Source organism: Lissotriton vulgaris, chromosome 2_1 (assembly GCF_964263255.1).
Source record: "Lissotriton vulgaris chromosome 2_1, aLisVul1.2, whole genome shotgun sequence".
In the NCBI taxonomy this organism is placed as follows: Eukaryota; Metazoa; Chordata; class Amphibia; order Caudata; family Salamandridae; genus Lissotriton; species Lissotriton vulgaris.
The window spans coordinates 831,707,653-831,719,557 of NC_141687.1; the positions used below are offsets into that span (position 1 = coordinate 831,707,653).

Below are 11,905 nucleotides of genomic sequence, written 5' to 3' on the forward strand. Positions count from 1 at the left end.
CAGGGGGTTTAAAGATTAAAAATCCTTCTTAGACTCCAGGTATCCCTTTAATGGTGGAGTTGCAGGGGATATTAAAATATAAAGAAAGAGGGTCGTAAGGAGGTAAAGGTCCTATGACCTTAATGCCAACATGTTTCAGCCCTTATACGTATGCCTGAGAGGGGCCTGGTCTTTCTTCAGGACAACTGGAGTTCCCTCACTGGTCATGTGAAGAGGTGCTATCTAATATTTGATATGAAGATATGAAGTATATAACTTACCGGTCCTTAAAGCGGAAAAACATTTTGCACTTCATATCAAATATTAGGTAGTACTACCACTTCACATAACCAGAGAAAAAACTCCACATGAAAAACTATTGTTTTTCATGTGTGCTCCCTCAGTAAACTAAAGGTCAATTAAATGCTGCTGGGCACAATAATTATAAACGAGGTAGGTGGACTCGGTAAAACAGCATAATATATTGACAGAAAGACGCAAACGCATGCTCCTTCGCTTGTGTTATTGGTAAACGGCAAAACAACGAAGATGTTCAATACTTAAATATGGAAGACGAATGGATTGCGCACGTATTAGAACCAAACCCATGTTTCACGTAGGGAATAAATGAGTTCTGATTTTCTGTTTGTCTGAAACTGAAAACTTTCCTACAAACATTCTATGCAAAAGCGGGCGGTCCCCAGCTTGCAATCGAAAGCACAAGCACGGCAAGTTGGGTAAATAGTAACCTGACCCACGAGCACTGCAGCTGCCGCCCTGCGGCCGATGCTCGCTCCCGAGGCAAAACGCAGTTGGAGTGAACATTTCAAAAGAGCTGGGACATGCACCCACCATTAGTCATTTGCGTGCTTTCATTATAGAAAGACACACGCAAAAGCCAATCCAATGTATGGGTGGAGTCTTACCCACACACTGTAGACACAAGAAGCCTCGCAGAGCAGCGCATGAGCCCTGCTAGGCTCGACCTAAAGAATAGTCTTGTGTCCCAGGGTGCAATAGTCTCCACAAATCTACAACCCCCGCTCCTGCTGCAATTCAGAAAAAGTACAAGCTATTTGGGATACCGGGAAATCTCCCGGGGCAGATGTGAACGGTCAAGTGTAGGATTTTCAACAGTTAAAATCTCTCCCTAGTAATATAGTCTGAGTTAGATAATGTCCCAAAGATTCAGAGAGAAATTCTTTTTGATTTACATTAGGTACAAAGATACTGACAGTAGCTAGGTTGTGACTGGCTAACTTCCCAGAGATGGCCACCAACCTTCCCTCTGGCTCTACAAATTCAGTAGTTTTCTGGAAGGGCAGTTCTCTTTTTCCCTATTTCTGGGAGCACTTCATGCTTCCTAGCAGGAGGAAGCATGTTGTTTTGGTGACAGCTGCTGCACATTGAGTAGTTTCTGTCCTGTAACTCCAGTTCTGTAGTAGGGGTATCTCTGTTATAGTCATAATCTAGTGAATAGTCCCGCTCATGAGCGTGGACCCCGGAGCAATCAAAAATAATCTCTTAAATTGTCAAGAAATGCAGACCTGCACAGACACTTAAGAGAGAATTTAAAGACAGATAATGCAGCCTATATCCACAGGCTACACTGTCCAGTACTTCAACTAGAAATTCCACCAAAAAAACCACAAACAGCACAGCCTGTCCAGTTTTTCCTCACAGAGAAAACTTCCATAGGCTGCCATTATGTGGCTCAGACAGGGATACTGTGCCTTTAAGAAAACTTTCCGGAACTCTCTCAGTATCCCAGAATGCACAGCAGGTCCCTTTTACTTTCATTTTTTTTGAAGGCGTAACACGCCAGACCTGTAGCATTCCTTACATGAATATCTTTCTCCACCGGGGAGGAGGGCGGGCGCTTATGACTATAACAGAGATACCCCTACTACAGAACTGGAGTTACAGGACAGAAACTACTCCTTCTGTAGTAGGGGATCTCTGTGTATAGTCATAATCTAGTGAATAGAATGGCAAGCCCATCCCCACACCAAAGCGGCGGTGGAGAATAAGAAAAATACCACTACTGTGCGAACAGATTTCGCAGCGAAGCCTGCCCAACCTGAGCATCTGTCCTGGCATCAGTGTCCAGACAGTAATACTTAGCAAAGGTATGGACCGACTTCCAAGTGGCCGCCTTGCAGATTTCTGCAATGGGAACATTACGTAGCAAAGCAGTTGTGGCAGCTTTGCCCCTGGTGGAATGAGCCTGAGGTTTACCCCCTAAGGTCTTATTAGCTTTCTGGTAAAACAATTGTATACAGGACACAATCCACCTCGAAATGGACTGTTTAGAGGTAGCAAGACCGGTTCTGACTGATCCATAATTGATAAACAATTGGTCTGACCTACGAATCTCTTTGGTTTTATCCAGATAAAATGTCCACACCCTCCTAACATCCAGGGAATGTAGAGACCTTTCTGCTGGAGACGAAGGATTCTGAAAAAAAACGTAGGTAAAGTTATGCTCTGGTTAACATGGAAATCAGAGATAACATTTGGAAGAAATTTAGGGTGAGTACACATAACAACCTTAGCAGCATGAAATACAGTATAAGGTTCTTGGCAACACAACGCCTCAATTTCACTCACCCTGCGTGCCGATGTAATGGCCACGAGGAACGCCGCCTTCCAGGACAGGTGCTTCAACGAAGCCTTATGAATCGGTTCAAAAAGCTCCTTCATCAATCTGGACAGCACCACAGTCAATTCCCATGAAGGCGAAGGAAGCCGTACAGGAGGGAACACTTTCTTCAAGCCTTCCAAAAAATCCTTGATCACAGGGATCTGGAAGAAGGTCTGTGAAGGGCATTTCCTGTAGGTAGTCAACGCAGCGAGATGAACCTTAATGGAATGAAAATTAAGGCCAGGCTGCGCCAAATGTAACAGATATGGAAGGATGACATCTTCCTTATATGTCGTTGGATCATAGTTCTTGGACTTGCACCAGATGCAGAATCTCTTTCACTTGTAAGCATAAGAAGTCCTAGTGGAAGGACTAGGTGTGTATGTCCATACAATCTTCAGGAAGATTCAAATGGCCATATTGCACTATCTCAGGAGCCATGCCGCCAAACTCAAAGACGAGAGGTTGGGGTGCACCCTCTGCCACCCGAACTTCGTGAGAAGGTCCGGCCGGCACGGCAGCCGTATGTGAGGAAGGAGAGACCAGTGAAGCAGGTCCGTGAACCACCACTCCGGGGCAATCAGGATCATCCGTGCTCTGGACTGGGACAGCTTGATGAGCACCGCTGGAATCAGGGGAATGGGTGGAAAAGCGTACAGAAAGCTGTTCGACCAGTTGATCCATAGCGCATTCCCCAGCGTCCCCTCCTGGTAGTACCTGGATGCGAAGTCTCGGCATTTGCTGTTTTCGGCGGTGGCAAACAGATCTATGTCTGGAGTCCGCCACCTTGCGAAGACTTCTCCTAGTACTTCGTCGTTCATGACCCATTCGTGGTTTTCCTGAATCAGTCTGCTCAGTGCGTCCGCCTGAACATTCTGCACACCTGGCAGATGGGTAGCCGTTATCGTCAGTCCTCTGGCTAGCACCCAGTGCCAGATCGCCTACGCCTCCTGCGACAGAGGGCGCGATCTCGAACCCCCCTGCTTGTTGAGGTAATACATCGTGGTTGTATTGTCCGTCTGTACAAGCAGAGAGTTGGTCTGGAAGGACGGATGAAAGGCCTTCAGTGCCAAGTGAACAGTTCAGAGTTCCAGGAAATTGATATGATATGTGGACTCCGTCGGGGACCACGTTCCTTGTATCTGTAAGTCTCCGGAATGTGCCCCCCAGCCGTGGAGAGAAGCATCCCTCACGATAGTCTGAGTGGGAATGTCCTTGTGAAAGGGAACCCCTTTGAGGAGATTCTACGCTGAACACCACCATTTCAGAGACTGTAGAGCATGCAGAGACAGTCGTATCCTGTCGTCCCTGTTGCCTCTCCTCTGGTCCCACTGTTCCTCCAGACACTCCTGTAGCGGTCTCATATGAAGCGGTGCGTGTGGCGTGAGGAAGATACAGGAGGCCATCGACCCCAGGAGAGAAGACACCGTCCTCACTGTTGTAGATGGAGCGGTCATAAGAGCCCGAGCCTTCCGAAGGAGTGATAATCGTCTTTCCTCCGAAGGAGACACGCTTGCCGACAGCGTGTTGATGGAGGCTCCCAAGTACTGAATGCACTGGACCGGAGTCGGGACAGACTTGGACATGTTGATGTGCAACCCCAGTTTTTTAAAAAGAACGCACGTCCTCTGGAAGTGCGCTTTAGCTTCCGAGAAGGAGGAGGCCTTGATCAACCTATCGTCCAGGTACGGGTAGACAAACACCTTGTTCTTCCTCAGGTGTGCCGTTACCACTGCCATGCACTTCGAAAACGTCCTGGGCGCAGACTTCAGCCCGAATGGCAGTACTGTGTACTGATAATGATTGGCGCCGACTTCGAATCGCAGGAACTTCCTGTGTTTCTGTGCAATGGGCACATGGAAGTACGCATCCTGTAGTTCTATAGCACATAGCCAGTCTCCCCGTTGCCGCTGAGGGTAAATCTGATGCAACGACTGCATGCAAAATTTCTCTCTGCGAATCCACTTGTTTGCTAGTTGCAAATCCAGAATGGGCCTGAACTCGTTCTTGTCCTTCTTGCAAACCAGAAAGAACCGTGAGTACAGACCTCTTCCCCTTAGAGACAGAGGGACGTCTTCTATAGCCCTTTTCCTTAACAGGGTATCGACCTCCGTTTGGAGCTCGCGCAGCTGAAACTGCGAGCTGACCGGTGGAATTGATAGGAGGCGGGCTGGTGAACCGAAGACTGTATCCATTGGAAACAATATTCAGTACCCACTTGTCCTGAGTAATTTTTCTCCACTCTGCTAGAAAATATTGAACTATTCCCCCCAACGGAGTGGGTAACGGATGACGGGGAAGTAACCGCTCAGGGCCGAGACCCGGCCGTACCTTTGGACGCGGTGACAGACTGCTGACCACCCCTGCCCTTCTGACGCTTCTGGAAGGGCTTCCTCTGGAACTGCTGCTGTTGTTGCTGTCCAGACTGCTGTCCTCGCCCTCTACCTTGCGCCCCGTACCGTCTTTGGAACGGGCGGTAGTTTATCTTCTGGTCCTTGGGCTTCTCCAAGCCCACCGCTGTCAGAGTCTCGGCCTCCGCCTTCATGCGGGCCATCTCGTCGTCAGCGTGCTGAAGAGAGTCTCTCCCGAGAAGGGCAGATTGGCCACCCTCTGCTGGGCTTCGGGCTTTAAAGATGTCTATTTAAGCCAAGCGTGGCGCCTCTGGTTGATACCATGTCAGTAACCATGGGCTACCAGGAGCTACGAGTCCGCAGATGCGCTAATGAGCTAACTCGACACCAGCAACCCCTCGTTCAGGATCTCCATTAAGTCCTCCTTCTTCTCCTGAGGGAGGAGGTCTGCGAACTGTTGGAGGGACTCCCACAGGGCCCGATCATAGCGCCCCAACAGTGCTGATCCACTGGCAGCCGTCATGGAGGTAGCGGCCTGCCCGCTGAGTCCAACCAGCGACTCCTTGTCCGGAGGCACATTCGACGATGGAGTCGTGGCGTGCTGCTTTCTCGCCGCCGTCACTATTACGGAATTCGGAATAGGATCCGTCCGGAGGAAAGCCGGGTCCGTATCAGGTGCCTTGTACTTCTTCTACAGCCTCGAGGGGACTGCCTTTGTTACTGCCGGAGTGAGAAAGAGCTCCATTGCGGGTTCCACTAACCCTGGAACCAAGGAGAGGCCGAGACAGGTGCTTCTTGTGAAGAGTCTCAAAGATGACGGAGGTCGTGGGCGTGGGCACCGTCAGCGTGATGCCCAGCTTGTTAGCACCCCACAGCAAGAACTCCTGAAAGGACACCATTTCGTCCACCAGGGATTCCCTCGTCTGAGGGGATTCAAATAAGGTCGGAGAATAGTCCCTTGCACTGGACGATCCCGTGCTGTACCGAGACTGACTCCTCCTGTGGCGTCGTCTGGATCTCGTTGATGATCGACGGCGACTCGTGGATCTCCCTCTCCGTCCGGAGCGAGATCTGGGTCTTCTAGGCCTTGGGCGTTCCGCGGGTGCCTGAGGAGCAGCCGGTGTTGGAACCTGCGGCAGTCGCCTGACCGGGGACCTCGGCCGAGGTGCCCCCTTAGGCAGCGTTGGAAGGTGCGGCAGTGAGGTCAACCTCGGAGGCTTTGGTGTTGCACGTGGCGGGACAGGAGGAGGTAACAGTGACAGTGTACGTGGAGGCACCGGAGGCGGTAACTGTGGTGGTAAACGTGGAGGAACCGGAAGAGGAGGAGGAGAAGGAATGCGCGTCGGCGGCTCCTTCGGCAGTGGAGGAGGGGGACTAGGCGACCTTGGCTTAGGAGGCGAGTACACCTCAGAGTACACAGAGCCCGGTGTCTCCGTCCTCTTCTTCCTGGGCGTAGGCGATCGAGAGGCAGCGCCCCCTGTCGGTGACAGACGTCGCCGTCTTGCCTCAGATGACCTGGAAGGACTCCTGGCTCCAGAACGCCTCCTGGAGGCAGATGTAATAAACCCAAAAAAGGGAGAGCTCAATGCTCCAGGGTCCTGCTAGCAGGATCCGGAAAAAAAGAACTGAAAGTAAAAGGGACCTGCTGTGCATTCTGGGATACTGAGAGAGTTCTGGAAAGTTTTCTTAAAGGCACAGTATCCCTGTCTGAGCCACATAATGGCAGCCTATGGGGCTTGTCTGTCCACCCCTTCATCTCTATCATTCTAGAGGCTTTTGTTAGAAAAGGGAAGTTTTCTCTGTGAGGAAAAACTGGACAGGCCGTGCTGTTAGTGGTTTTTTTGGTGGAATTTCTAGTTGAAGTACTGGACAGTGTAGCCTGCCTGGTTTTTGTTGAAAACCTTTATTAGTCTTGCAATCAATTACAGGTACGGGCCTACAACCTTCTCGGCCGGCCGCGAAGCAGAGTAAAAGTATAGCAATCAATGCGGAAAGTCAGAACAGTTCAAAAGCCAGGGCGATACGTAGACCAGGAGACAACTCGTGGACAAACGATCAGGTCCAAAATCAGGATTACAGAGGTTAATTTTTAAATTTATAAGAACTGAAAAAGTGCCATACAATCACATGTGGTTCTGCAACACAGCACGCAATCAGGATATCAACAATTAGTATAAATACAAACGAAGTAGTGCGGTAAGGCACACAAATCAGGAGAAACGTAAGCACAAATCCAATGGATAGCAAACCCTAACCCCACCTCTCAAAACAATACACGTTACAGGAACCATAAATGAAGACGACACTATAGAAAAAGAAAAGAGACTAAAGGGCCATGGAAACAAAGAAAATACTAATCTAACACCCATCCCGCAACCCCCCACCCTGCACACCAGCAGAAGGTCATGGCCTACCCCCCAGCCGCGTGCCTGTCGCCCTAATAGAACCCGAAATACAGAAAGATAGGGAAAAGGAAAAAAAAAAAAGAAGAGAAAATAAGCGGAGGAGGGCCCTTATCTCGCCGCCCGGCCCTTCACCCCTACACTTCGGAATCCCAAAAAGGAAACAATACCATAAGGAAGAATAGCAAATCCCGAGCACAAAAACAATGAAATATCGATCGAAGATACCCACTGCACCGTCTGTCAGCAATAAAGCAAAAAGATTGTAAGCCACCTCATCCCTGACCCTGTCTGGCAGTAGTACCGCCGGAAGTCCTCTCGTTAATCAATGTAAAGCACAGTCCTGAGGGTCCAAACAGTATGGATGAGCCCGGACGGGGCGAAGCCATAAAAGAGCATAGTAATCCAAATCTGTCCAAATATAGATAGCAAAGATCAGGCAACAACAACGCCGGTCCCATGAACCTCACAAAGCTGGCAAATAATAACATCATCCAGGAGAGGAGAGTCAAATAGTCTGGCCACCACCGCTACACAACCAGGCCAGTCCATGAAGGAAAACAGCTCTCCACCCCCAGCCGGACATGTGTCCCAAGGATACCTCCATACGAGCAACCAAGACAGTCCGCGCGGGCACGGGAGCCCGGTCTCCAAGTGACCCAAGGTGCCCCCGAGGATCCGAAACCTCGTCCATGGACACAGCAGCAAGTCCATCGACCGACCCCTGGAATAGGACCGTGGCCGCCATAGATGGCGAAACAGCAATGGCGTCCATCCTTGCACCCAGGTCTCGGGCATGGCAATCAATAGTCTCGTGCAAAACTGTTAGGGCAACCAACACGTCCCAGGGTGTGAACTCCGTCGTGCGTTGCAAGCATCTCGGCCCCATCCTTGCAACAGCCGCCCAACCTGGACGTGAACCGCAGAGAGGGGCACCAGCCGCCATCTTAATCCAGTCGGCCCCGTCCCTCTTCACCATATTCAGGGATCAGGCCTTACTGTGAGGGCACCGCGGGATGCGTCCCCAGGGCAAACGAACTGTGGGGCAGGGTCCAGAAAGGAGAGCCACCAAAAAGCTAAAGTCCCACAGGTCCCCGGGAGTCGCCCGCCTATGTCGGGGGCAATCTTTGGGTATGCCCGGGCAACAAAATTTGGGGAGGGGGGCAGGAGTCAAGCGCCCCCCTCGATCCTGCGCCACCACACTGCCCCTCAAGGGTCCTTGACAAGCGGGTCGGGTCTTCACCGCTGGCAGCGGTCCTTCATATCATCGGCCCCCACCGGCAGGCTCCCCGCCGCCATCAACGGCCGTTGGTGCTGCAGCTGCGGCCGAAGGCCCCGCCTAATCAACGCCCGGGTCTCACCATCGCATGGGCCGCAGAGCAGCAGGCTCCCCGCCGCCATCAACGGCCGTTGGTGCTGCAGCTGCGGCCGAAGGCCCCGCCTAATCAACGCCCCGGTCTCACCATCACATGGGCCGCAGAGCAGTCGGGGAGAATTCCCAGGATCGGCGGCACGCAGGAGCTCTAGAAGCAAACGGTAGGTGCTTGTTTTCTTCCCTTTATCAAAGAATGCCTCCGTGGGTCAGGATATTCGGCAGGATAGACGTGTGGGGCGAAAGGGCTCGCGGAGCCGAGCGACTATGCGGCCATTTCGAATGCCTGCTTGGCTCCTCCCCCAGGTCTGCATTTCTTGACAACTTAAGAGATAATTTTTGATTGCTCCGGGGTCCTCGCTCATGAGCGGGACTATTCACTAGATTATGACTATACTTTCGAAACTCACCTAAAATCTGATCTCGGCAATAAGTCGAGTTTTAGTGTAATGATTAATGAGATACCTTTGAGTAATATCTTTGGTGGTCCCATATGGAAGTTGGCATTTAGTGTGGTGGCTAGTGAAACTCCAAATCAGCCATGGGACTGCCGGCATTGATTCAGTGTAAACAGTAATTTTGTGTTTTCACGGTCAGGGCATGTTAAACGCAAAAGGGACATGCACTTCTTGTTAATAGTAAGTGCCATGCCCGGTAGGCTACCAAGGCCTTTCCTAGGGGTTGTTTATTGAGATTTAAAAAAAAGGACCTGGCCTGGCTAAAAAGTTTTTTCTGCCGTGTGAATTTGTTTTTTTTAATGCTCAACAAGCTGCAGTGGCAGGCCTAGTCTTGTTTTCACTTTTCACTGTTTCAACAGTCGCTGATTCTTTTACATTGGAAACAAGTCTTTAATTTGAAGAATCACCTTGGTATTATGAGCAGAGAAATAGTCTCTGTTCTTCTGTAAAATGCAGACAGTTTAACGTTATTTTTACATGATAACCCTTTGATCCACTTTATATTTTTTCAGTTATAACTCCAGTTTGAATAGGTCGAATGCAAGAATGTTTTCTGTCCTCTCTTCTCCATCCTAGTGTTTTGTCCTGAACACAACTTGGTATTGTCTTAACAGTGATGCTTTATTTTCTTGTTATTGCAGGTGGCACTTGTGTTCCCAAACAGTGACCCAGTAATGTTTGTGGTGGCGTTTTATGGATGCCTCCTTGCAGATCTAATTCCTGTACCAATAGAAGTGCCTCTGACTCGGAAGGTAAGGTACCCCTGAGCCTCCATTGAATTGGCTGTACTTTCTCACACTCCATGCCTTGACATTTTCACTTGTCCCTCAGCGTCTTGATGCATGCCTTTTTTTGTTACAAATCTGTTTATTGAGTTTGTTCAAAATAAAAGCTTGTATACACCTAAATAGCTTGACAGCTGTCATTTGTTGATATCCAATTAAATATTCAATACCATAGTGCTAATAGGCACACTGAAAGATCCAGATAAGGAATTGAGGGCATGCATAGACGATATTGTATAAAAGACAGTGGCACATATGCCTAAAAGGGCAGAGAGGAACTCAAAAAGAAATCCAATATCAAATCATACGAAACAACTAAGCCCGATATCACTATACGTGCATGCTTCCACCCACTCCGCCACATCAACAGTCACGCAAAAAGCCATTTCCGAGAAGTGCAATGATCCATCAGGATCAGATTCTTTTGTGTCAGGGACTCCCTAAAATACTAACTTTAGGGGCGTTATGGAAATGAAGCACTGTCCCAGAATTCTTAGGTATGCCATCACAAAGATGGCACCACTGAAAATTCATGTGGACCTCCCACCATACTGTTACCAGCCTGTGGTGTTACTAGCCTAGGGGTGGCATGCCTGACTAGCAAATTTTCCCGCTTGTCCAGGTGCCAAGCGGGCCATGGACAGGCAGGGGTAGCTTCCTCTTCTGTGAGGGGAGCCAGATTCGCATTCCAAAGGCGGCGGCTCCTTTGAAGTTCACCAGCCCTACGGAGGCTAATTAGAAGGTCATCCTGTGGAAATGGGTGTTACACCCTCTACCCAGACAGGTTTTTGTTCTGACCTCCTGAGAAAAAAAAATCCAGTTTCCCACACATCTTCAATTTTGTTTGGTGCTGATTAAATGCCTTGCTTCTCTAGAGCCACAGCTTCCCAGGGTTGAGCTGAAAGCTTAAGAAACAAAACCTAAGGGTCCTAAAGGTGAGTGTATTACACGGTGAGGCCGCACAACCACACCGTAGAATGCACCCCATTTTCTCACACACCCCAAGAAGGATTAAGAATCAGTGGCATACTAGGCAGACACCTGATTTGGTGGGAATCTCCAGCTAGTCTACGAACCTCACAAGCTATATCTATCATTTTCACTCCCTGGGGTTGTATTTACTTGTCCTTCCCTCTTACATCATGATGTTTTTAAAGTGAGATCTGTGACCTCCAAATATCTAGCCAAGCCAGAATGTACTTCTCCTGGCATGCTGATTGGCTACCAGCTTAGATTTTATTATTGTCCACTAACTAGTGAACAAACCTGACTTTATATTGGTGGGTGGTTGTGTGTGATTGTGTTTGTTTGTTTTCGAGGTATGTGTGCTGTAGATCACATGCTTTGCACAAGCCTGCCATCTAGTGTTGGGTCCGGATGTTTGCAAGTTGTTTTTCTTCTAAGAAGTCTTTCCTAGTCACAAGGTAAGGTGCCTCCTCCTTTCGGTGATAATGCGCACGGGCATCAACTCCATTGTTAGATTGTTTTTTCCCGCCATCAGGTTCTGATGTGTATTGCTACACTCTGGTTCGAAACCGTTCTCTGGGTTTCCCATGGTGCATAATCCACTCTACCCTCTATGTTATTGTTATCGTACGCGTTTCCCTCACTCGGCGTATCCTTCGATCAGAAAAGTCTCCTCTTCAATCAAAAACATTGTGGACAGCTTTTGGGTCGAACTCTGTCGATCCATTCTTCTGCCAAAGGAACGGACCCCATTTCAATACTGTCCTCTGTGCCACGTCAAATACCCTCACACCGATCTACACTAAGTCTGCAACTTGTGCCTCTCACCGGAGCACAAAAAAGAAGATTGCGAGGCCTGTCGATGGTTCCGATAGAAAAAGACTCTTCAAGATAGTCGGGCTTGACGACGATAAATGCAGTGCCAAAGCACTCAGCATACTCCAGATG

At 49.3% G+C, this 11,905-nt stretch overlaps 1 protein-coding gene across 4 annotated transcripts in view; it reads left to right on the top strand.

Moving 5' to 3' along the window:
- Positions 1–11,905, top strand: part of DIP2A (DIP2 acetate--CoA ligase A) — a 964,533-nt gene that overhangs the window by 360,100 nt on the left and 592,528 nt on the right. For all 4 annotated transcript variants that reach the window (XM_086956246.1, XM_086956248.1, XM_086956245.1 and 1 more), the window contains one exon: positions 9,848–9,958. In XM_086956246.1, coding sequence (XP_086812372.1) covers positions 9,848–9,958 — 111 coding nt within the window. The remainder of the gene's footprint in view (positions 1–9,847; positions 9,959–11,905) is intronic.